A 27,370-nucleotide genomic window follows, 5' to 3' on the forward strand; every position below is an offset into this window, starting at 1 on the left:
GATAATCGAGACTCTACTGTATTTGGAATATTTGTTGGGTTGGATTTTTTAATAGTATTAAATGTTTGTACTAGAAGACATGTTTGTTTATGTGATGTCAAAAGAAATTCTAACAAGCATCCACACTGGATTGAATTTAAAAATTTAACACACTTCACTCCCCACATATCTGCATTCTACAGCACAGACTTCTCAAGAGAAAAATGAACAAAAAATATAGGAAAGTTTGACAATATAATTATTATATGAAGGATCACACTGTTAAATAATTATTTACATGACTATACAAGATTGTTATATGTAGTCACATGACTTTTTCAAAATTTTAAGAGGCCTTCAGTTACTGAATTGGGAAATCACTAGAAAATTTTAAAATGTTCCTATGATCCTGGGACTGGTGAAAAAGTAACGTTTTAGAAAGCCATACAAGTAATAAAAGAAATGAAAATATTTCATGCAATAGGGTGAAATAAGAATAAATGTAGAGTAAGGAATATTTTCAAACAATACACCAGTTTAACTAGAAGAACACTTAAACTTTATAATACATTTTCCAAAGAAAATATATAAATTAAATGTGCCTAATCCTGAACATAAATTCCTAAAATCTACTGGAAAGCAAAACTCATGAACAAGTAAAGAGAAACATTCAGAATACTGGTTAACAGTACTATTTATGCTATCAGTCTGAAAATGAAATCAAATATTCTGTTCAATATTTATTCCTGAGTATCAACACTCACTCATTTAAAACATTTCTCCACAGAATTCTGCCTTACAGATCACAATACTTTGATCAAAGTAACATATTTTTTTTAAAAAAAATTAAGGTATCTAGAAAATTATGAATTCGCACAAAACTGTAAACTTCTTTTATTTGAAAACAACACACACTACATTATTAGATAACAAGGGCACTTGATGATAATGCAATTCAAATTAGGATTTTGTCCTGAACTATAGTATTTCATTGTAAAGTATACGCACCTTCTTTGAAACAATTGCACTTTTTCTCCATTTCTTTTTGCTTAATTTTATCTGGAGCTGCAGCAATTACATTTGTTTCAAGCTCTTTAACTTGGATTTTTAAGTGAGCTTCTTGTTCTAACAAACTCTAAAGAACACAAACAGGATTGTTAATTGTCTGCACAATTAGTTTCTTAGACATAAATACCTTGAAAAAGAAACCTTGGGTACAAGTTAAAACACCCCTGAGCAATGGGACATTATACAATAATGACACTTATCTCACTACACCAGTTGTAAACTTCTTAAAAAGCCCCCAACCCCAAGGTTTCTACTGAGCAAACACTGATCACTTTTAGCACCTCCACAGATGTGCTTTCCTGTTGTCCATACTTCCAGCTGCAATTACAAAGGCATATGTCTAGTCTGAAAACCTTATCATCAAAAGATAAATACAAATGAAAAAATTTAAAATGTTTTCTTTGGTATTTGGTACAGAGGACAAAATCAAAACACTCCATCCATTTTTGTTACTTTTTCTGTAAAGGCTCAACGTTTGAAGTTAGCATATGAACACAGGAAGGTTACTAGAAAGAATGGCAGTTGGGTACTTGTGGTCATGAATAATAAATAATAATAATAAAACTTTTATTTGTATCCTGCTTTTCTGTTAACTAGACAATCAAACTGGCTCACAACATATTAAAATCCACATTTACAACATTATGTCCCAAATTCCCCCACTTAAAACAGGATTAAACATGTTACAATTAAAATATCTATTAAAACAGAATTTAAAAAAAGAAATATATACAGTATGACGAGGACCGAGCGGTTGGCCAATACAAGATGTGAGGGGCAGCCTAGAGCACTTTCACACTGCAACACACTTGCTCTCATATCCCCGTTGACAGAACAAAGAAAGAAAGACAGAACTAATAAAGAAATAATAGTTGGCAGAATATCATGACTTGCAAATATTCTTCTGGGAAAAGCTTCCAACACTCCAGCCTGTTCCAGTATGGAACAGAGACGGCTACAGAATCCCAGTGTGATGTGCTTTTAGGATTCCAGTAACCCAAATCCAGTTTCTTGGATTCCAAACAACATTCCATTGCAACTATGAACACTTAGTCTTCACTGGTTCGCTTTGAAGTCCCTGCCTCATTTCTTGAACTTTTTTTATACTCATGCAAAACTTGGGGGATTTCTTCAGGCCTTGTTGATACCTCCATCTCCTTGCATATGCGTAGTACCACTTTGGCTAAATAATCTCAGTACTGGAAGGGGTCACCAGAGCTATCTAGTTCCACTCCATGTGATGCAAGAATACTTAATTAAAACACTATTGAAAGGCAGCCATCCAACCTGTTTAAATTACCTACTCAGACATTTCACAAATCAAGACTCACTTAGAATCATAGAGTTGGAAGAGACCTCAAGGGCAAATAAGTTTAATCCCATTATTTCATGCAGAAACACAGAATCAAAGCACCCCCCAGAGAAGGCCATCCAGCCTCTGTTTAAAAACCTCCTGTAGTTTGCATCCATTGTTCCGTGTCCAAAAACAAGCTTGCTTCATCCTCAATATGACACCCCTCCAAATAATTATAGAGGGCTATCATATCACCTCTTAACGGTCTCTTTTCCAGGTTAAACATATCCAGCTCACCAAGACTTTCCTCATAGGACATGGTTTCCTAACCTTTCACCATTTTGGACACCCTCCACTGGACACGTTCCAGTTTCTCATTATCTTTTATGAACAGTGGTGCCCAGAACTGGACACAGTATTCCAGGTAAGGCCTGATCAAAGCAGAACAGAGTGGCACTATTACAGTCGCACCTCTCTATCTGCACGGAAACAATTCCAGCCCCAGCCCCCCGCAGATAACAAAATCTGTGCATACTCAAGTCCCAGTCTTTTGAATGGTGGTGCTGAGTAAGTCTGTCCGCTAGCGCAGCCGCGTACATGTACTGCCACTAAAAACGGGCTTGCCATTCATAGATGGTGAAATACACAGATGGCAAGTCTGCCAATATGGAGGATGGACTGTATTTCATATATATACTGATGATTACCTGAATACTTGCACTGTACTTTTCTAAAGTGTTTCTCATTTCTCTGACACTCTGACGCAATTTTATTATCTCCTCCTCAAGCTGCACTTTCTGTTCCTGGCACTGCTTTGCTTTTTGGGAATTCTTTTGAAGTTGATATTCCATTTCATTTACCTGCACAAAGCATTATAAAACATAAATTAGCAACATACATGTAATGGGCATATAAAGAAATGGTCATAGTTTTTACTTCTAGATAAAAATAGCTTAGTCAATAAGGACATAAGAACAGCAATTAAGTTTGCCACTAGCAAAATAAGTAGAAAATAAGAAACAAACAAAAAAAGGTAACTTGTCAAGGGTTCTAGGGCAGCCAAGAAGCAGGGGAGAGAGGTTTAGGAGTAGAACAAACTAGAGAAGTCAAAGGCTTTCATGGCCAGCATCCATAGTTTTTTGTGGGGTTTTCAGGCTTTGTGGCCATGTTCTAGAAGAGTTTCTTCCTGACATTTCATCAGCATCTGTGGCTGGCATCTTCAGAAAATTTTCTGAAGATGCCAGCCACAGATGCTGGTGAAACGACAGGAAGAAACTCTTCTAGAACATGGCCACATAGCCCGAAAAACCCACAAAAAACTAGAGAAGGCTTAGATAATAGAGAATATTCTAGTCTCAAATGTAATAAAAGATGCCTACAGCATCCCCATTTTCATTGTTGTCTTTCATAGAGATAATCAAGTAGTAAATCATAAGGACATCATAATTTTGGTATAAAATATGGTTAGTATCAACTATGATTTATTGAAATAGGCCACCTTTATAAAATAAATTATGGCGTGTTACAGAGTGCCCAAGAAAGGCGCTCTGTTGCCGCCGCTGGTTGCGGCGTCCGCGAACTGCAGCAGCCAAACCACACAGTTCCTGGACGCAGCTGAAAAGGTTCTTCTTTCTGCGTCCCAGAAGTGGCGCCACGAGGCGCTAGTCGCACACTCGTGATATCACTTCCGCCGCACGACGTCCTGACACTATGTGTCCGCAATGTCAAAATGGCAGCCCCCATGTGGAACGGGCGCCGCCATTTTGTACAGACTCGGTCCGTACTATAGGCCCGTCTGTAACGGGTCTATGAGTCTCTGCTGGGAGATGAGAATGATAGCCCAAACCTCACACAGGATTTTTTTCATCAATATACCAACATTTATCATTATGACCATATGTAGCATGTCCATATGCAACTCCATTCTATAGAACCTGGAGAATCCAGAACAATCAACAGAGGCCAAAATGTGAACCTGTTAAACCTTCATGTATTCAGCTCCATTGTCATCTTCCTATCAGTAAAATTGCACTGACTTGACACGCCAAGATACAATTATTATATTTTAAAAGTTCTTTCTCCAATTATTATTATTATTATTAAACTTTATTTCTAAAGCACTGTACTTATACACAAAGAAATACTTTTTACCAGAATTCAAATGACTGAAAAATGAATTTAAAGAATGTGGTGGTCATCTTTGATTCAACATTTTCCCAAATGTACTAACCTGATCTTCTGATGTTTCAACTATAACCGAAGATCCCATTCTACCCTTCATTATTTTTCCACCACCACCAGTCATTGTTCCTATGGAAGAACCAAAATAAAATAAATAAAATGAGCTGTATTGCTAATATCACATTCAGCTACAGTTTTTAAATGCAATTTTGTTCTTTTTGACATACCTGACTGTTCTATGATTTGTCCTTGCAAGGTTACTACTCTCCACCTCTTGTCTTTCTGGAATGCAACTCTGGTAGCTTGATCCAGGTTATTAGCTACCAGAGTATCTCGTATTGCAAAATAAAAAGCTTGCCGGAACTTCTCATCTTTAACTTTTATCATGTCAAACAGGCGAGGAGTATTTTCAGGAGTCTGGATTTTGCCCATGCTTTTTCCCCACACAGACATCTGGAAGAGCATAAAAAGGATCACAAGATCAAAAGCATGACAAATCAAGAATAATCACACATGCATTTGATAAACATACTATTTCATTTTGGTAGGTTTTTTGGCATTTTATTTGTGCTCCATGTAAGTAAAGTTCAAACCAGTATATTTTCTCAAAAGAAAATTTCATTATACAGTGGACTCTTGTATCTGCTGGAGTTTGGTTCCAGGACTCCCCATGGATACCAAAATCTGGGGTGCTCAGGTCCCATTAAATACAATGGCAAAGTAAAGTAGTATCTGTTACATAAAATCAGAGTTTGTGTTTTGGAATTTATCTATTTTAAAAATATTTTCAAGCTCTGGATGCTTGAATCTATGAATAAAATCTGTGGATATGAAGTGCTGACTGTATTCAGTGAGATTTCATCATTCATTATTGTTGCATGACACTTTTTTTTTCTATTCAGACCTATGTGAATATAATTAAACAAAGACAGTCCTTTGACCACATGATTTGTCTTTGAAGTAAATCTAAGAACTCTTAATGAATGAGCTATGACCAGGTCCTAGTGAAACTACTGAAACACAGTATAATAAGATCAGAGTTTTAATTAAAAGCTCTAAGTTTTAATATACGGTACTTTATTATAAATCTTAATAAACTCAAAAATTAAAGGTACAGCATCAGGCAAACTGTCATTCTGGAATCTGTGCATATTTACTGTACACTAAATATTTGTAACTGGAAGTACTACATTACCTTCATCACATGCTACTATGTGACGTAACTGCATCACACAATACAATGGAAAATAAATAAAGCCCAGAGCAGGTTTATTATAGGCAAAAGGTTTTAAGAAAAAGCATGTTTAATCCACAGTGGTGTGGTTTTATGTTACTAAGTTTAACTGTTATGTGTGCACATTCCAATGTATTTTACCTTATGTGCAAAATATTTTGAAATCTAAAAAATTTTAGGTACTGTGAGAACACCACAATCTGAATATACCAATAACACTGTACATGTTTTTCCATTTATCCATTGTGAATGTAGCTATTAATTCTTATTGCACTAAAAGTAATACAAACCTTGTCAAGCCCTATAAAAGTTGCCACTCCAACGTTTTGCCTCTTTAAGAAATTAACACATTCTTGAGCTGTATCAATTGTATCAACAACTATGTGATCAAGTGCCCCACATGATGAGGAAATTGCAACATCATACTTTTCATCTATTGCTCCTAAATCACCCTATTGGTAAAAAAGAGAATTTAACAGATTAAGGAACAATAACAATGAATATCTGATTTTAAATGTGTTTACTTCTCCAAAGGTATCACTGATTTTAATGAAATTCATATTCAAGTACATATTCTTATAAAGAAATATATTCATGATAGTTGTTTCCCTTTTCAGAATACAGTAGAGTCTTGATTTTCTGACATAAACGGGCTGGTTTATCGTCGAATAACTGAATATGTCGGATAATACAGATTGTCCCCAATGATGGCGCGCACATGCACACGCACCACCATTGAGGACAAAAGTCCCTCGCCTCCCTTCCCCTCCTCGGCGGCTTGAATCTCCTCAGCCCACGGGGAGTGCGTGCACTTCCCCCGGGCTGAGGAGATGCAAGCTGGGAAGAGAGGACGGCCCAGCCCTCACATCTTTGGCTTGGATCTCCTCAGAAAGCGGGGAGTGCGTGCACTCCCCGCTGGCTGAGGAGAACGAAGCCAGGAAGGGGAGGATTGGGCCCAGCCCTCGCCTCCTCAGCTTCGTTCCCCTCAGCCAGGAAAGGGAGGATTGGGTGTGTTTCCCTTGGCTCATACGGAGCTCCGCGGAGCTCCCTTCCAGCCAAGGGAAAGCAAGCCACCGGGGAGGGGACTGGGCCAAGGCCAGAGTCCCTTCCTCAGCGGCCTGGTTACCCTCAGCTTGAATGGAGCGCCACGGAGCTCCCTTCAAGCCAAGAGAAAGCAAGCCGCCACCCGCTTGGGGCCTTTTGTTTGGGGGCGCGGAAAGGCCCTCAGCCACGCCCCCAAGTTATCCGACAGTCAGATAATCCGGAATGTCGGATAATCGAGACTCTACTGTACTTGTGTAAAATTAAGACGTGCTGACAGTACTTACAGTCCAAAACAGTTAAATGCACTTTAACCTAGGCTGTATTCGCACTGCAGAAATAATCCGGTTTGACACCACTTTAATTGCCAACTGTCGCAACAAACTATAGTTCCTAGAATTCCATAGCAGTGAGCCATGGCAGTTAAAATGGTGTCAAACCAGATTATTTCTGCAGTGCGGATGTAGCCCTAAAAACCGTAGTATTGTGAGCACAGCTAACAATAGATATGAACAGTCACATACTGCTCCTGCTTGTGCTACTCTTTCAAGAGCCCTTCAACGCCAAACAAAAGCCACTCTGCTCCCCTCCTCCACATCAGTGGATTTATTACTTCAAGGAATCTATAGGGTAAAAACACATTAAATAAGAAGAGAGGACGCATATGATGTGGGGGAAGGGAGGCTAAAAACCTCCACAAAACATGCCCCACATCACACACCATTCTTGCAGAACCCTTGCTTCTCACAGCAATTAAGTCTGAATATGTGGCAAAGGGCAATATATTTCACATATGGATCAGAGAGTGAAGGAGATGTTCCTAGAAAGGGACCTATATGTAAAATGTTAGCAGGAAAAAAACCCATATGCAAATGAAGGCAGCTTGATTACAGCTAAGGATTCCAGGCAATGCTGCCACCAAGTATTTTAACATGTCTTATGATTTCAGAAGTGATGTAACAACAAAAGGATGCCTGAAAAATGGAAACTGAAGACTCTCATTTTGAAGTGATTTACTTTTACAATAAAACTTTAGGACTTTTATCTTCATGGTATATTTTTTTCCTCAGAATTATATTCAAAATTTCCTATTTAGGAGGGACAATGACTTATATATTTTCTTTCAGTTACTACAATTCTCTGAATGCCTGCCCAGAAAGAAAAGAAGGAAGCTAAGGAAATAGCAAGGGAAATAAAAACTTACCAGTCTCCCATATATTCCAGGAATATTTCCAGATTTCTTTTGTTGCATTAAAGCTTCAAGAACTTTTCCTCGACTTTTATTTGCTGTCAGTGAACTTCTTGCTTCTTCCACTTTCTGACGCAGGTCTTGAACATGATTTTTTATGTCTGCTTCCTCTTTAACAAGTTTTTCAAGTTCATTCTCTTTCTTAAAAAGAAAGGGGGAATCAAAATTCATTCAGTTGAAAATTCCTATTACTAAATGTAAGCCTTAAAGTTACTGACATTAATTTAGTTGAAACAGGAAATGTATACATGCTTCCTTGGCATACTGAGTGTAAAGTTTCCTAACTCTGCACCTGTCCAAATTTCTCCAATTGAGATTTCTAAAATAAATGATCAATGATAAGAAATTGGGATTAATATTTCGAGATACAGAAAAAGCCTTCGATTTGGTCAAGTGGGAAGTTATATATGTGATTTTAAAACAAATGGACATGGGACCAAATTTTAGAAAATGGGTAGGAAAAATCTACCTAAATCAAAATGTGTATTAATATTAATGGTGACATGACAAAGTAGAAGTACAAGGCAAGGCTGTTCACTGTCCCCATTGTTATTTTTACTTGTTACTGTAATATTGATTAGGAAAGTAAAAACAGAAGGGAAGCTAAAAGGACTAAAAATCAAACAGTATGTGTATAAAATTAAAACGTTCGCTGATGATATTGTAATAAATTTGGAAGACCCGATAAATTATATTGATTTATTAATGGAAATAATAAATTAATTTGGAATAAGATCAGGTTGTAAAACAAATAAAAAGTTACTGATTATTACAAAAAATATGCAAAAGAAAGAAGAATTGCAAAAAAGGTAGGAATTGAAGTAAAGAAAAAAGTTACATATTTGGGTATTCAGATTATAAAGAATATTAACAAACTATTTGAGAATAATTATAAAAAATTATGGAAGGAGGTCAAAAAAGATTTGATAAATTGGAACAAAATGCATGTCTTTCCTGGGGAGAACCTTCACAATCTGGTTTACCTAAAATCTTGTTTTTGTTTCAGATTATTCCAATTATAAATAATAAAAATATTTTTAAAAATTAGGAACAGGGGTATTCTGAAATTCGTTTGACAAGGCAAGCAAGATGCCAAAGAACAAGGAGGTCTTGCTGTTCCAAATTTACAATTATATTTTGAGGCATGTTGTCTTGCATGGGTTAAAGAGTGGATAAAATTAGAGGATAAGCGACTTTTTTAGAACTAGAAGGAGAAGGTCTGTAATTTGGACTGCACACAAATTTTTTTATGATAGACAAAACAAATCAAGCAATGAACAATCATTGTGTAAGAAAATTCCTACTTTCAATTTGGAAAAAGTATAAAGAAAGTATAATACAGAAATTCACAATGTGGCTGCCACTTGAAGAAATGTATAATTATTTATAAAGAGATTACAAAGAAACTGATGGGGAAAATCAAATTAAAATGACAGGAAGAATTACACCAAACAGGATTTGATCTGGGTTGGTTCGCATACAGACAAATTCAGGAGAGATTGTTACTGGATCAAAAGACATTCGGACCAGAAGAGAAAGAATCAGACCTGGAAAAAGTATTATGCTAGTCTAATACCAAATTGATAGGTAAAATCTACAAAAAACTATTAGAAATGGAGATGGAAGAAGAAATTGTTAAAGAAACAATGATTAGGCCAAAGATTGGCTGTCTTTCTAGCTGTATATATATAACCCAAATTGTGTCTTGGGTTATCGCTCAGCTAAATGGTTTCCCAGGGGGGAAAGAATAGTTTGGACTAGAAGTGGTGGTTTGGATGATTGCTTTAAATGCACTAGGCTAGTAGTCCCAAACCGTTTTTGGGCTACCGCCCCCTTTCCTTTTGGGCGGCAACCCTAGGCCCCCCATGCATATTTTTTGATATTAGGTCTACTGTTCTTCATGCAGTCATGTTGACCACAACCATGGAATCTTCTCTAACAATACTGGTTCCCTTGGCTTAATAATAGAGATGAGCACTGCCCCCAAAGTCAGACACAACTAGACCATCATGTCAAAAGAAAACCTTTATATTTACCTTTTCTACTGTAAATTCAAAATAACCAATCTTGGTTGCTGCTCCCTTTGCACCCAGTCACCGTGGGAACAGCTCCAAGCAGCTGGCTGAATAGTGATCAAAGAGCTTCTTCGTTGCTGTTTGACTAACTGCTCAGTCACTGTTCCCTTTACACCCTGTCAACCTGGAAGCAGCAACTGAGCAGCTGGCTGAGCAGGGACCAAGAGGCCTCTCACCTGTGCCAGCCTTGCAGTGAAAGCCAGTGTGAACAAGAGGCATTTTGGTTAGTGCTCAGCTAGCTGCTCTCAGGGTGACCAGGTGCAAGGGAGAAGCTTCCCCCTAGAGAGGAGGGACTCTCAGTCCTTCATTGTGGCAGACAAAGGTGCAGCCGGTGTGTGTGTAGGCGGTTTACAGAGGTCACATGCTCTGGACTGGAAATATGTGGGCTGGAAAGGGAGAGATTTTAACTGCAGGTGCCGCTCCAAGACAAAGGATTCTTTCCAAAAATCAAGCACAGATACTCCTTCCCCAGAGACATGTATTCCCCACACAGCTTCAAGTGTCCACTCTCCCACAGAAAAAAAAATTTCTTCTGCTACCTCTTCTCTCTCTGATGAAAGAAAGCAGGAGCAGCAATGCAGCTCCAACCTATTAGCCAAGTTCCAGCAAAGCTCACAAAACTTAAACAGAGTCCCAAACTTGAAAGCTCCTTTCAGCTGCCACTTCTCCCCCTCTACCATATGCTCTTACTCTTTGCTCCTCTCTGTCCCAAAATGGTGCCGCTCTGAGCCACAGAAGTGATGCCCTGTGCTCAAACCTCGCTCAAGTTTCCCAACTGCCATTACTAGTGAAAGATGCCACTATGGGAGTGAGCTCACATGGGCAAGCAAAAAGTGGGAGACACCACTACACAAAATGATTAGCGAGGCTGTGTGGTGGTTTTCTGGGGACCCTGAAAAGAAGTTTAATGTAATCCTCATCCCCACCATGATCCTAAAGACTACTGGTTCCCCTTGACTTTCCTGCACACCAATATTTGACTGAAGCCCCCTACTGCCCCCTTTTCCTTCATCACCCCCCTGGACCTTTTGACCACCACCCCGGGGGCAGGTATACCACCTACTTTGAGAATCATTGTGCTAGACAAAGGGATTTGCCAGTGGCTAGCCCTAACTGGTTTTTCCACTGCAAGCACGTCAGGCATCCATAGCAGAGACATGCCTAGGTCACTCCCCAGCTTCCCTTTTTAATATTAAATTGATATAAAAATATGAGGGGCTATTGGAAGCTTGGTCCTGGGGTAACACTGAAGCCACATTAGGCTCTCTTCATCAGCCAGAATTCACCTGAAATCTATCATGCATACCAGAAGTCCTACTTTTGCTCATTTTTCCTCAGCCTGTGCTTTATACTGTATATACTCATATATAAGTCTAGAAATTTAGGTCACAAAATGGACCCAAAAAACCCTGAGTCGACTTATCCACAGGTCAATGTAAATAGTGTATCTCAACTCTTATTTAAAAGAAGGAACCATCCTGTTTTGTCCCAAGAGCGATGCTATGAACTTTGGGTGTAGTAAGGCCTCTGGCTCTCGGGAACACAGCCAGAACAAAAGACTTGTCCACAAATTTCTTAAGTTTCCAAAAGCTTTACTGGTTATAACACAAAAAACACAAAACTGATTTCTTCTTTTTTTTTCAATAGTCCTTCCTAAATACCTTGCTCTCTTCTTGATGTATTCTATCTTTCTTTTGAGGACTATCTTTCTTCCTTTGTGGACTTATCTTTTTTCTTTTGTGGACTTATCTTTTTGTCAAAGGAAAATACTCTCTCCTGGTCTGACTTGGCTGAAATCTTACTACACACTGAAACTAACTAGAGGGAGACAGCATAAGACCCTGGGATTTCCCACAATCCTTGCCTTTCTTAAAGCTGTAGATCTCTATTTCCCCTTCTAAACTAATACATAGAAAACCTAATATAATCTTAACTAAATATATGTCTCAAGAACATCAAAGATGCTCTGGAGGCATGACACATCCCCTGGTGAAAAGCAGGAGTATAATAAGTGAAGCACCCACCCCCTCTACTCTCTCATCCATCCAGCCTTAAGAGTAAGCACAAATAGTTATGCTTGCAGGACTTTTGTAAGTTCTTTGACATTGTTTTGCTTTGCTTCGTCCTTTAGATCCTTTGCTATATATGCCCCTAAAGTTTACCCTCAACCTATCCATGGGTCATAGCAAAATCCTTATTTTTGGCCCTGAAACTTGCCCTTGACTTATACATGAAGTCGACTTATAGTCAAGTATATACGGTAATTACAGCAAAGCCTGTTTGTTGTTGTTATCCGCCCTCGAATCCATCTTAACCCATGATGAGACATCTCCAAGACTCCTTATCCTCCATTGCTTTGCTAAGTTCCTGCAATAGGGTAATTTAAGTTTCCTATGGCTTCAGACTTTTTGAAGGAAACAAAAATATGTAAATATCAAAGATACCAAAGCCAAGCCTGTTAGGGTCTAGCTTTCAATCAGCATATACCTTTGGCTAACTATGGCCTGTTACAGACTGCCAAAATAAAGCTGCTTCAGGTCTCTTTGGAGGTATGCTATTTAAATGATGCATGGGTCCTAAGAGTCCGGAGGTCGCGCCAAAGCCACACTCCATTCCTAAGCACTGGAGTGCAGCTTTGATGCAGCTTCCGGATTCTTAGGATGCATGCATCATTTAAATAGCATACCTCCAAAGAGACCCGAAGCAGCTTTATTTTGGCAGTCTGTAACAGGCCAGCTTCTCTAAGAACTGAGACTGGCTCAAAAAACAGCACAAGTACTTTGTAGTTCAAACTAATGGCTTTAATCTATATTTACACAGAAGCAATATCCTAATGTAGCTAGTGAATAGTTCAGGTAAAAAGAAATCTTTATCTCAGTCTTTCCAAGAAAGCTGAGAGAGGAGGAAGATGGGAAAAACATGGGAGTTCAGTTGAAAATCTTGAGAGAATGTCAGTTAATCCCAAAGATGGAATTACCTGAATCATATGGTTAATTTGAATGAGGGGTAAGAGAGAGGAGTTTGCATGCAGGAAATCCCTATCTATCTAATGAGCAGGGAAGAGAATGCAAAAATGTTCCAACATCTACAAATTCATACCTGTGACCTTTTATAGAATATATCCACCTAGCATGCGACCTTCCTCTCTTTCTGCTTCCCTCCACCTTCCCTAGCATTATTGTTTTTTTCAATGAGTTGTGGCTTCTCATGATGTGGCCAAAGTATGACAGCCCTACTCTAGTTATTTTGGCTTCCAGAGAGATTTCTGGTTTAATCTTTTCTAGCAACCATTTGTTTGATTTCTTGGCTCTCCATAATATCATCAGCACTTTTATCTAGTGCCACAAAAAGTGTATAGTTTTTGTGTATAGTTCACACAAAAAGGTAGAAACTACTCTTAAAGTCAGGCATTTTATTATCCTATCTAACTTTTTTGCTGAATGTAACACAAAGCAGGATTAGACTCAGATGAAGGAAGTGTGAAAATTGAAGGAATAAACATCAATAATTTAGAATATGCACATGACAGCATACTACTAGTAGAAAATAGCAAATATTTGGAACAATTACTGAAGGAACTGAAGAAAGCAAATGCAAAGGCAGGTTTACAGTTGAACACTAACAAAAACAATGACCACAGGTGATTTACATTTTGATCTTTTTGAATGTTTTCATTGTCTAATTCAGAGCTGACAATGAAAATACTGAAACAGTTCAAGATTTTCCATATCCTGGCTCAGCCATTAATCAGAATTGAGACTGCTGTCAAGAAATCAGAAAAAGCCTAGGATTTGGAAGGACAACCATGAAGGAACTAGATAAAATCCGTAAATATAAAGATTTATAATTGAATACTAAAGTTAGGATGGTCCATGCTATCATTTTTCCAGTTTCTCTGTATGGTTGTGAAAGCCTAACAGTAAAAAAAGCTGATAGAAAGAAAATCAACTCATTTGAAGTGTGGTACTAGAGAAGAGTTTAATAGATGCAGTGGATGGCTAAAAACACACAAATAAATGGTCTTAGAGCAAATCAAGCCTGAATTCTCGCTAGAAGCCAAGATAACCAAACGGAGACTGGCATACTTTGGACATATCATGAGAAGACATGTTTTGTGCTTTCAGATTGTTTCCAATTTATGGCGACCCTAATTCTATCACAGGGTTTTCTGGGGCTCAAGACTGTGAGACTTGCCCATAAACACACAGATTTCCATGGCCAAATGGGGAATTGAACCCTGATCTCCAGAGTTGTATTCCAGTGCACAAACCACACTGACACTAGAACAGACTTGATAAGGGAGAAGGCAATAGGAAAAGAGGATGATTACAGATGTACAAGCTCAATCAAAGCACCCTAGGTCTGTACGACCTGAGCAGGGCTGCTGATGATAGGATAACATGGAGGTCTCTTATTCATAAGTCGAAGTCAACCGGATGGCAGTTAACAACAAACTAAATACAGGTGACAAAATTTAATACTCATGTTAAAATATCTGCATCTTTATATCATTTGAAATTTTCACTGTGTCTGAACACACAAATTACCTGGTTGTAAGATGCCAGCTGGCTTTTCCATACAGTTTATTCTAGAGATTATAACCAAAATCCAATGAACATTTTCAAAATCATATATTGATATTATGGAATATGCTAGCATCATGACTCCAACTACCACAAATGCTGTTCTCTTGCAGTGGCATCTCAAAAATCCATTACTTAAGTGTAACTTAATAGTTTCTCTGATTTCCCTCCAATTTTCTTAACTTTTTAAAATTCACAATCCTGTCCAGTTAGGAATGACAGCTAATGCCTTGCATCAAGGGCTGCAAAACCTAACAGTATAATGATGGAGCCATATGCAACCATGTTAGAGAGTTGTTAGAGTGTGCAATGGATCACTATGAAAGATGTCCTAGGATGAAATGAGGGCTCCCACTGTACAACAGGTGAAGATGCTTTTCCAGCCAGACACAGAGTACTCATGACTTTTCATTGCCCTCCATTCAGATTAACCAGTGCCTTGTAGTTCTGTTAGGGGCTGTTGTCCTTGTGGAAAGGCATCTTCGCAAAGTGCCATATTGCACATCATAACTGTTGCACAATGCTCATGCTGTTTGCTCAACTTTTGTAACAATCCTAATGGTGCAGCTATGACAATGCTTCCCTCCTGAAAGGACTGTTGTGCACTGTTGTAGTTCTAAACTGTACAATGTTGATTTACAATGTCGTAAATTTCCAATGGATGCCAGTTGAAATTTTATCTCAACAGTGAATACATGCATCTGGTTAGATAATAGTCTAATTACATACTATTCCACACTTCCAAAGTCATGTGTTTAAGAAATATGAGCATATATAAAGTCTAACCTTCTTCAGATCATGTTCAGCTTGTGGTAATTTTGACTCCAGTTCTTTGATAGCAGCTAGCCTTTCTTTAAGTGTTTCTGAAGCAGTTTGAAGAGCTCCTTTTGCAGTTTCTAACTGAGATACGGCAATATTATGACGACTAAGGTATAAATCAAGTTCTGATTTTGCCACATCAAAATCTGAACGTGCTTCATTAACTGTTTTGCTGAATTCCATGAGTTCTTTTTCTTTGTCCTAGAATAATGAAGGGAAAAGATTTTATAGAAATGTATTACCAAGACTTTTGTCCCTATATAAATTAAGAAGTTAATGCGTTCCAATTCTTCTTGAATTACTCCCATCAGATTGTATTCCATCTAGATAACTAACTATAACTGTCATTCATCTCCTCTCTATCGAAAACTACCTCCATCAGCAACCACTTCATTTGACTGTATTTGAGACTGAGGCAATTGTTGAACTAGGACCCTTTCCCTCTTTCTCTCCAAATGTTTTTTCCACAGCAGCTGGTACAACTGAGTACCTGCAATGTCTGTTCATTTTTATCTGCAGACAAAGAGACAACTTATGTATGAATTAACCCTTATCACAGTCCAGGTAAATCAAGTGATCATGTGACCATTAAAACCCCCCAGCATATCCCTCAAGATTTCCCCACAGTTCTTGACATAGTCAAGCACAGGAAAAATCAGCAGAACAGATAGGAAAAAAGGAAAATAAAAGAGGACAAGCTAGCAAGAACCTTAAACAATTTGAAAGGCCATCACGGTGGGTCCAGATGTCTCCTCCTCTGCAAACAAGTGTAAGTACCAAAGATACCATTGTCTGTTGGCAGCAAAAGAACTATTCATGTATGGCAGGTGTGGGATATGTGCAGCCTTTCAGGAATGTTTGCAAGACCCTGAAGACCCTCAATTTTTGGCCCTCAAAAAGGTGTGGGTAGCAATTCTGTTACATTTCGAAGCCACTGGACCAGTTTTTAAATCTGGGTCACTTCCTGTTTAAAAAGGCAGGCTTGAAATATAGCAAAACTATTCTCAAAACACCAGGAGGCTTGTGGGGGGGGGGGGCATTTTGAGCCAATTTTCTTTGTAAGACTGCTGTCACTGAATATGAAAATACACCACTGCATAATTATTAATGTCAGCACTAATAGGTGATTCCTGAACCAGTGCTATTCCCTAATCCATTGGCTGCTGGTTCCTGGCAAGTTTCCAGGAAAGAAACAATTTTACTCAATGGGCATATATATCATGCCAGTCCCTGGTACAATGGAAAAAATAACTGCCGATCCCTAACATCAGAGAGCTTTAGAAACACTGATGTACAAAACTGGATAGAATTCAATAAGAAAATTGTAGTATAAACAAACAGGTGATCTCAATTATTATTACAGTGAGTGTGTAGTCTGGAGCAGGTTCCACTCATCCTCATACATCTAAATTACAATTAAACCCATATTTATAATCATCAGCCAAACAGCTCTGCCATGCTCACTTACAATACCATGGTCCTGCTGTTCCTTCCTGTTTTCTCCTGCTAGACAGCAAATCAACATTTTCCTTACTGAGAATTTTTTATTTACAAAAATGTATCTGCTTGTTTAAAAAAGTAGTATTATGTTAAATCACTGCAATTTTCCTTTCCATTTTGGCCTAAGTACAGGCAAGTAAACGAACAAAAGCACATTCACATACCAGGTGCTCATGTCACAAAAAGAGAAGTGGAAATTTCTTATTAAGAAAAATCACTGTAGTAATACAAGTGTCCTAATGACTAAGGGGCAAGCAGATGAAGCAAAAGGAACCATGGCAATCAGAGGTTGTGGTCCCAATGCTGGCCGCTGCAGTCCACCAGCAGGAGCACTCATTTTTCTACTCATTTTTCCGGCAGCGTCAGGCTGTTTGAGCTGACCTCAGAGTGACTACCTATCACTTCAGAGCTGTGCATTGTATAAACACCATGCACCCAAAGCAGCCATGCACCCAAAGCAGCCAGAAGCTGCATTATTTGGCCCATCTGCTTTGGGCCTTAGTCTTTAGTTTTAAGAATGCCAAAAATAAGAAGAGAATCACAAATGGATCTAACATAATACTGTGATTCTTCCAGAAAATGTACAGTACTATTGTGGTGGAACATGTGTGGACAGGTGCAATTTGTGTATCAGATGACTGCTTAAAAGCATCTGCAATTTGTCCAGGCAAACAAACAAAAAACTCTGTTTTAATCACTTACATACATCAGCCTCAAGTGTGTCAACTGAATGGGTTATTCAAAGGCTCTACTCAAGTTTGGGATAATAATTGGATTCCAGACATTAATTCCTACTTTACTCTCATAAAGAAAAGGTAAACAGAGCTTATCACATTTTAATTATGCTGACTTGCACAAGGATCTAGGAGATATAGATTAATACAGGGGAATTATCAATGCAAACCTCTTTCTCTCGCTGCAATCCTTGTGTTTCTTGTTTAAGACTATCCATGACTTCTTTCAGTTTTTCTTCTACCTTTTCCTTTTCTTTTTCTAGAACTTCTCTGTTAACTGTAGCTTCTTTGATAGTAGACTCACTATTGGCAGGGACACTTCTCAAGTCTTCAACCTATGAAAAGGCTCATGTTAATTTTTAAATTCTTCAACATAAAGAACGATCTGCCCTATGGAAATTATCAGTTTTATAAATTATGTCAAGTTAATCTCCAGAATATCAACTGAACCAGAGATATACATTTTACTCTGGTTTCTCTGCAGATCGTATACATTTTATCTGTTGGGAGATCTGTGTATTGATCAAAATAATTATTTATAATTTTTTAAATAATAATAATAATAATAATAATAAAGATTTTATTTGTATACCGCCCTTCCAACGATCAGGGTGGTGAACAACATATTAATAACAATACAAATACAATTACAATAAAAATTAAAATACTATACAACCATATTAAAAACAAAACTAAAACCCCATCAGCCAGCTGCCATTGCTGTCGAAGGGGGGAAAACTAGCTGGCGCTTGATTCGGGGAATGCTGATCGAAATAGGAAGGTTTTTAGTTCCTTCCTAAACTGGGCCAGGGAGGTGGCCGAGCGGAGCTCTATGGGCAGCGTGTTCCAGAGGGTCGGGGCGACGATGGAATATGACCTCCTCATTGTGGAGGCTAGTCTAGCCCCTGGAACCCTCAGTAGTTGCTGCCCGGATGTTCTGAGGGTGCGGGGCGGAATGTATGGAGAGAGGCGGTCCTCCAGGTATCCTGGGCCCAAGCCATGTAGGGCTTTATAGGTTATCACCAACACCTTGTACTGTGCCCGGAAGCGGATGGGCAGCCAATGCAGATCTTTAAGTATAGGTGTAATATGACTGGCCCTGGAAGTACCAGTGACCAGTCTGGCTGCCATATTCTGTACCATCTGTAGCTTCCGGGTATGGTATAAGGGTTGCCCCATGTAGAGCGCATTGCAGAAATCCAATCGAGAGGTTACCAGAGCATGTACCACCGTTTCAAGGTCTCTCTGGGCCAGGTATGGGTGCAGCTGGCGAATGAGCCGAAGGTGATAACAGGTGCTCTTGACCGTCGCATTCACCTGAGATGTGAGGTGAAGCGACGCATCAAGAAGCACCCCCAGACTGCGCACGGAGTCCTTCACAGGAAGCATGATCCCGTTCAGGACAGGTGGAACCACCACCATTCCTGGACCAGGGGAACCTATCACAAGTACCTCCGTTTTCTCTGGATTCAGACTGAGTCGGTTTTCCCTCATCCAGCCCATTACCGACTCCAGACAGGCCACGAGAGGAGAGACGCCATCCTCAGTCACTGCATCAGTCGGAGACATAGAGAAAACTATTTGGGTGTCATCAGCGTACTGATAACCCCGTGCCCCATGTCTCCGGATGATCTCTCCCAGCGGTTTCATGTAAATGTTAAAAAGCATGGGAGACAGAATGGCCCCTTGAGGGACCCCAGATGTCAGGGCCCTCTTATCGGAGCATACGTCTCCCAGCTGCACCATCTGGAACCTCCCAGAGAGGTAGGATCGGAACCACTGAAGCGCAGTGCCCCCGATTCCCACCTCTACCAGGCGCTCCAGAAGGATACCATGGTCTATGGTATCGAAAGCCGCTGAGATGTCCAAGAGCACCAGCAGGGACACGCTTCCCCTGTCAATGCCCAGACGGAGATCATCGACCAAGGCGACCATGGCCGTCTCAACCCCGTAACCCGCCCGAAAGCCAGTTTGAAATGGGTCTAGATAATCCATTTCATCCAAGACCGATTGAAGCTGGATTGCAACCGCCCTCTCGATCACCTTCCCCAGAAATGGCAGCAGCGAGACTGGCCGATAATTACTATGTATCAGGGGGTCGAGGGAGGGCTTTTTTAGCAGCGGTTTTATAGTGGCCAATTTTAAGCTGGATGGAAATTGCCCATCCCTCAGAGATGTATTAATAATCCGGTGTAACAACGAGGTTACCACCAGTCCCCCCTGAGCCGCTAGCCATGAGGGACAGGGATCAAGAGAGCAGGTTGTCTTCCGAACGTTTCCAAGGATCTTATCCACATCTTCGGTACTTACCAACTCAAACTGATCCAGTTTAATAAAGTCCACGGAGGCAGATTTAAAATCCAACAATCAGTGAAGTAGAGGTGCATTGCATTGTACACATTTATATCAAGAATAAAGTCAACATGAAAGTACAAGTACCACTATACTCTTGCAAGAAGATTCATAATAGACACTTCCACCTGTGTGGTATTTCTTTCCTTGCTGTACATGTCCAAGACATATTCAGCACACCTTGCAAGAGACTAAGCCACCTATTTTGGCTATAACCAGTTCCTTCATGTCACCTTATTGAGAATACCTGAACTTATACATATTAGTCCCAGTATACAGGAAGATATGCCTGGCAAAGCTGAAAAATAGAAGCTAGGAAGACAATAATTCCAGCAGGCTGTTGTTTCCCAAACAAACACAAAGGGAATTAATGCTGTTCTGAATATAGACATAATAAACTCATATAAAGAATTTTGATTCTGAAATATTTTAAAAGTGATTTAACAGTTTTATTTTTTATTTTTTACTTTTAGTTTGTTGTGCATTGCTTTGAGTGTTCTACAAGCTAGTCAGATACAATTATTAACAAAATAAATTTTAGGGATTATCCACAAGTGTGTAAGTGTAAGCCCATTTGAATCTGCACCAGATCATATACAGGTCATTGTTATGCATCCACAAGGAGGAACATACCAAAAATAATATACAGGTTAAAGTTCTGACTGTGGCTTTGTGATGGGATTGACCTGAATGGAGCAGGGAGGCATCAGCTTGCCTGGGTCTCCCTGCAGCAGCCTCCATTACTGCCCTCAGACCATTTGGCAGCGGGTTAGACTGGATGGCCCATGTGGTCTCTTTCAACTCTAGGATTCTATTATTCTAAGCCTGGCCATCGCAGGTTAAAACTCTTATCTATTTTATTGTTTGTATGTACAGTGCTGTGCAAATCTACAGCACTATATAAATAAAGCATAATAATAATAATAATAATAATAATAATAATAAAAAAAAAAGAAATGTTTTGCAATTTCAAACCATGATTGCTCAAATCCATGGATATCGAACCCACAGATACTGAGGGCACTAATGGCTGTGACTGTGGTTTGCAACTTACATGCAACCTGATTTGAGGCCAGTCCTGATCTCCCAGAGCCTTAATATCAGTCAGCAAAGCAACTAATATTCACTGTATGCTTTCAAAAAACCTTAATTTTTAGTAGCAAAATTTGCCAAGCATTAAAAGAAGTGGGCTACATGCAATGGCTGCAAAAACAGAATACTGTTCATGTAAGCAATTAATGGTGCAATAGTCCTCTGGCCATTTTCAGACAATTTATCTGCTAGTACTTCAGTTCTGTATGAAGCAATCCCTGCTGTTTAGGATTATCTTCATCCTTCTGGAAATGGCTTTTAGGCAGTGCAGAGAACTCCAGGGTGCTGTGAGCAGATGAAGACTGGTTGTGTGGGCTGCTTTCCACTTATGCAAACCCTAGGGATAACTCAGTGACTTTTACTAAATCTATGCCATTTAGATTTAAGACAGATACCTATACATACATGTAGGAGCACAATCAAATGAGAATGAATGAGACCTCATTCTGAATTAATATACATAGTATCAGGCTGCATTCATGAACATATTTATGCCCCATTAAAATATTTACCTTAGAATATAATACATCTTAGGTCTTGGGCTCCAAATCTAAACTATAGTAGCATATTTAGAAAAGCATATCATATATTTAGCTCACAAAACTATGCTGATGTAAATCACATTACATATCTGAACAGTTTTTCCTGAACAAATCATAATAAATACTGGAAGTTTACAACTATACCTTTTCTTTATCCTTCTGAAGCTGCTTCTCTAATTTTTTTGACTTGCTCTTCGCATGTTTTAGTTTCTCTCTTACTTGAACATCTTCCAAATCCAGCTGTGTAAATTTGTTTTTGTTTTCTTCTATAAATGCTGTGATTTTATTAAGTTTTCTAAAAAATAGGAAACATGTAAATTACCTTTGCAATCAGTTAAAACAATGATTAAATTTAAACTTCAACAAGAGATTAAAAATATCCTTCGCATTAAACTATATGTGCACTAATAGCAAAAAGGGTACGTATAGCACTGTTTCATATCTTATGAATGCATGCAAGTAACATAACTAACAATGTTTACTTTTCAACTTCTTTCAGAGCTTTACTCTTATCTTTCATTTCATCTGCCAGTTTGCTGCTTTTCTCATTAACTTCTTTAGTGTCTTCATGTATTTTGGCCTTCTGTATTTCCAGTTCATTTATTTGTTTCTGTAATTCGTAACTAAATAGAGAAATAAAAATTGGTCCCATCTTAGAATATACTGATAACCATATACAATAATCACACACACACAGGTTTGTTTTACTGAAATTAAAACATATGAAGATGTTCTACTAATTTTATTATGAGCATTTTCTAATTTTATCATATATTGTCAACCATTCATAAAGAAAAGGCCCTATGTGGTACAGAATGTCATCACAATATTTCTAGTCTTAACAATCTGATTTGAGGTAGACCTTGTCTATACCTGACAGACTTAAATACTATTGACATTAATGGGACAAGTCATTATTAAATGTTGACAGTTTTTAAGGGAACTTCAGTGCAATCTAAGTCTTAATTCAATGATGAACATATTTAAGCAAGATTGATGCACAATGTACAAATTTATTGCATTATCAAATGTAGGTTGCACCTCCAAGCACAGTTCTGAATGATGTTACTTACATGTAGTACTGGCATATCTTATTCTTTTCCTTGAACATTTTGTTTTCCAAAGAAAGGAATTCAAGAGCTTTATTCCGTTCTCCTTCTAAGGCATCCTTTTCTTTTTCCACCATTTTAACTCTGTTCAGCTAGGCAGAATAGTCAATAATGAATACTGGAACTGCTTTAATTACATATAAATTTAATAAATAGGTAGGAGTTGGTGGGGCAGATTTCCAAGCTCAATTCAAGGTGCTAGTTTTGAAAGATCACCTCCTCCCATACAACCTGCCTGGAATTTGAACATGCCACACTTGTTGCGCACACCCTCCCAATCTGAGTGAATACACTGTGTTGTGTACTTGTTAGTAGCATCTCAGTTGTGGAACTCCCTCTCAAGGGAAGTCAGACTGGCTCCATCCTTATGAGCTTATTGCATGCATCCAAGACCACATCTTTTCATATGGTTCTTAAAAATAGGATTGGTTTTGTAGCTATTTTAATTTGTTTCTTATACACTGGTTTATAAAAATGGTTTCATAAGAATTACTTCAACTGTTTTTATCTGTTGTACATCTATCTCCTCAGCAACTCTCCCCAGGTTGAGAGATAATATATACTTTTAACAGCAACATTATTTCTGTAGCATGCAAATAATGAGCAAAATCCCATAGTACACAAAATAACTCAATGCCTTACCTTTTCACCCCTCTGTTCATTTAATATCTCAACTCTTCGACATAATATTTGAATAGGCTCTTTTAACCGTCCTGAACCTATTATATCCTCTAAATATTCCAGCATGCCTTCATCGTGCTCATTCTGTCCTTTTGGTTTCATCATTGCTATCTGTTCAACTTCCCCCTAAAAGATGATTTGACAAAAATTCTTGCATTCAAGTCAAAAGGACTTGTTATTTAAAACCAGAACTGTAACAGGTGACATTAGATTATGACCTGGAGCTATTTCTGGACACTCTGGTTGTCTTTATGCAGCCTGAGATCCTGATTGGCTGGAAATAAAATGAAAAATACATCGAAGTCCTCTCAAAGCAGTGATGTGGTAATAAAGCAATACAATACTGCAACAAAGCCATTGTACAATATGATAAACTGTAAGATAAAGTACAAGATAAGAGGAGTATGAGATATAAAAAAGTCACTAGAGTTGTCCTTTCACTTCATACAATTTAAGTTCCTTATATGTTATTAGTCAACTTAAACAAACAAAGATTATTTCAAATGTTTCATCAGAAAGTTAGTTTTGTAGATTAGGAAGCTAACTGTTATGAACCGATATGAAAAAAATAGTGACTGATAACAGATGCGAATTTTTCATGACATAACTACAAATACTGAAAGCAGTACACAGAATACGCAGGAAATTAGATAGTTATGGTTTGAGACATTAGAGATTGAAATATTATGCCTAAGCATAGGCTATGCTGGTCCAATCCTCAAAAGTCACATTTAATTTTATTTTGGTAGTCCTAAAATGTATAAAATTTGTCTATATAAAGTACATTAAAATTAGCTGAATTAAAATTGATTCCTCATCAAACATTAATTCATCAAATGTCCACCTACTCATTATAAAATCCCCACTTATAATATATATATATAAGCAAATGTGTGTGTGCAAATGTGCCTTCAAGATGCCTGTTGACTTAAGTCAACCTCATTAATTTCGTAACAGTTTCTTAGGAAAGGGATACTCAGAGGTGGTTTTGCTAGTTCCTTCTGCTGAAATATAGCCTACAGCACCTGGTATTCATTTGTGGTCTCCCATCCAAGTGTAATCAGGGCTGACCCTGTTTAGTTTCCAAGATCAGACAAGCATCAGTGGGCGCCTTTAGGTTATTTTAACAAACCTTAAATATACTTAATTTGATTTTAATTAATATTGGCTGCAATATGGACTAGATATTGAACTTAAAAACGTACTTATTATGATATTGACTACCCTGCATTTAATTCACTTCTCCAATGACTATACTACACTAAATTTCAAGGACAAACTGATGTCACTTTTTCAACAACACTGGGAAACTGCAGAAATGCTTCAGGGATACAGACAAACTTTCCTCTTCTGTACCTTGCCTTATCTGCATGACAATACTCCATACAGAACCTCTCAGTTGTGTGAAGTGGATTCATGCTAGTGCTAAGTAAACTACATTAGAAGAGCCATAAAGCATGCTGCACCAGACTGTATAGCTAGGATAGAGAGCCGCTATCAGGAAATAAAGCCATGTTTAGGCCTTATCTACACAACTCCCAGAACAAAAGCTATGGTGAAAGCTAAAACTGTGTAGGACAAACTCCTACACAGAAAGCTAAAAAATTTCCATCTGAAAATAAGAGAAAAGTTCAAACTAAGAGTCTAGACAATCAAAATTATTGTAATTTGTAAGTAAATTTAAAAAGGTTGCAGCTGACAAGGCTGAATTAAGGCTAGTTTTCTTTCACACCTAGGAGCAGTGAGAACCAACAACAAATACAATTTGCCATGAGGATATTAGCAATCCAAGTATGAAAAATGTGTACTTGAAACAAATATTTCACCACCTTTGATGCACTAACTGTCATTCTGAACATATAGCAACTAATGAACATACATGTTCTAACAAAATATACAAAATTTATTCTCAATGAAATTTAATCCCAATTTAATTCAGTCTTTAAAAGTTTACTTTATTTTTTATTTTATTTTTAGCCTACAGCACCCGGTATTCCCAGGCGGTCTCCCATCCAGGTACTAACCAGGCCCGACCCTGCTTAGCTTCCGAGATCAGGCGTGTTCAAGGTGGTATGGCTGTAGGCTTTACTTTATCTTTCATTAATCACCTGCTTCCTCAGGGACATAATTAAAATGACAATAATTACATATAACCTACTGATTCTGATCACGTAAGATTGCCATTCATTGTAAATTTTAGGAAAGATGCACTATATATAAAATGTCTCCACGTAAATTGAAGCCTGAATCAGAAAGCAATTCGGCCATATTGTTCAATGATAGCCATGCTGAAGTTTTAATCATAATTAGCTGCATAACATGCACATTACATTTATATTTTCCAAACTGGTATCACTGTACTTCAATCTGACCTGCAACTAGAATTAGTAGCTATTATAATAATTTGTTACAGGATTCACTATGTAATTTGAGATCCAACTACAGTGGGCCCTCCGGACCTCCCTCCCTACATATTGCGAAAAGTGCGTATGCTCAAACCCCATTTGTTTCAATGGGGGAGTGTTTCCGCACTCATCATGTGTGCCACAGGCACATGCACCATTGTGTTTCAAGTGGCTTAACCTTCCACGCAAGGTTAAAGCCGTGTTATAGTGTGCCACCTTATGGTGCGGGCGCGCTGTATATGCTCAGCAGTAGAATTATGATCAAAGAGGTAGTGAAGTGAATTAACTTTTATGTTTTAGTCTGTCAAAAACCAGAGACTAAGGATATATAGACCAGCAAGAGACGCCGGCATCAGGGTGGAGTGGGTGACTGCCCACCCTGACTCCACCCTGATGCTGGTGTCACTCTGCCCACCCAAGCAGATGGCAGGCGGTATCACGTTTCTGCGGCACAGCATTTAGACACTGCGCTGAAGAAACAGGGAAAAGCTGCTGCTGTAACAGCAAAGGCAGCTTTTTGCTTGCCCCAAAAGGAGCGGTTTTGTGCTGCTCCATTTGGATCCGGCAAATCGCCGAATTGGGGCTGCAATGTGTGGTTGCTGCAGCCCTGATCCAGCTCTTAAAGGGGTGGCGGCAAGCCACTCCTTTGGGGCCATCTGTTTAGCCTCTAACTGAAAGCTAGATGTTGATAGCATCAGCTTTCTTCAGATGCTTCTGAAGAAGTAGGCTCCACTCTATGAAACCTCATGCTGCCAACTTCTTTCTTTCAGTTAGTCTCAAAGGTGCTGCAACACCCCTTTGTATACTGATTTTCCCGACTAATATAGTTGTTAAGGGTATAAAAGTTTCAGAACCTCATACTCCTGTATCATTTTTCAATGAACTTTTGTCTAAAACAATTAAAAACCTCTTACCTGTCTTAAAAAAGGGTCACCCCCAAATTAAAAATACAGTGGAACCTCGGGATACGAAATACCCGGGTTACGAATTTTTCGGGACCCGAAAAAATCGAATTGGAAATTATTGATCCGGGTTACGAACGTTTTTTCGGGTCCCGAAAAAACTTTTGGTGCTTTTTGCCGCGATTTTACACCAAATCGCGGCTTTTCCCCATTAGCGGCTATGGGGATTCGGCTTGCGAAAGCCGTTCGGGTTACGAAAGCGGCCGCGGAACGGATTACTTTCGTAACCCGAGGCTCCACTGTAATGGAATACATGATTTTTCCATAATAGTAGCCTATTTATTTATGACACAACAAACATGTATTGTTGTACTATAAACATTTAAACCAAAACCTAACATTTTTTCATTTTTTATTACTTAAGATGAACCGTAATTGCAGTTTGTCCTTGTCAAACAACATACAGTTCTTGCATCACTTTAATAGCTCTTTCTTCACATTGATTACTTCTTGCTACTAGATTGGTTGCA

At 38.5% G+C, this 27,370-nt stretch overlaps 1 protein-coding gene and 1 pseudogene across 5 annotated transcripts in view; both read right to left on the reverse strand.

Annotated features, from left to right (window-relative positions):
- The window catches only part of LOC149318063 (structural maintenance of chromosomes protein 4-like), a 62,518-nt gene that overhangs the window by 20,750 nt on the left and 14,398 nt on the right, over positions 1–27,370 (reverse strand). For 4 of the 5 annotated variants that reach the window (XM_089508941.1, XM_089508940.1, XM_089508939.1 and 1 more), the window contains 12 exons: positions 23,495–23,659; positions 22,817–22,944; positions 22,226–22,366; positions 21,888–22,038; positions 17,928–18,092; positions 15,491–15,724; positions 8,002–8,187; positions 6,047–6,208; positions 4,750–4,975; positions 4,572–4,651; positions 3,049–3,201; positions 988–1,114 (listed from right to left, as the gene is read on the reverse strand). In XM_089508941.1, the coding sequence (XP_089365067.1) occupies positions 988–1,114; positions 3,049–3,201; positions 4,572–4,651; positions 4,750–4,975; positions 6,047–6,208; positions 8,002–8,187; positions 15,491–15,724; positions 17,928–18,092; positions 21,888–22,038; positions 22,226–22,366; positions 22,817–22,944; positions 23,495–23,659 (1,918 nt within the window). Of the gene's footprint in view, positions 1–987; positions 1,115–3,048; positions 3,202–4,571; positions 4,652–4,749; positions 4,976–6,046; positions 6,209–8,001; positions 8,188–15,490; positions 15,725–17,927; positions 18,093–21,887; positions 22,039–22,225; positions 22,367–22,816; positions 22,945–23,494; positions 23,660–23,751; positions 23,919–27,370 lie in introns of those variants that run through there. The other variant, XM_089508943.1, reaches the window with a different exon arrangement.
- On the reverse strand, positions 25,509–25,617 carry LOC149318064 (5S ribosomal RNA; annotated as a pseudogene).

Source organism: Sceloporus occidentalis, unplaced genomic scaffold (genome assembly GCF_023333645.1).
Source record: "Sceloporus occidentalis isolate IW3139 unplaced genomic scaffold, rSceOcc1.0.p SCAF_2, whole genome shotgun sequence".
Classification (NCBI taxonomy): Eukaryota; Metazoa; Chordata; class Lepidosauria; order Squamata; family Phrynosomatidae; genus Sceloporus; species Sceloporus occidentalis.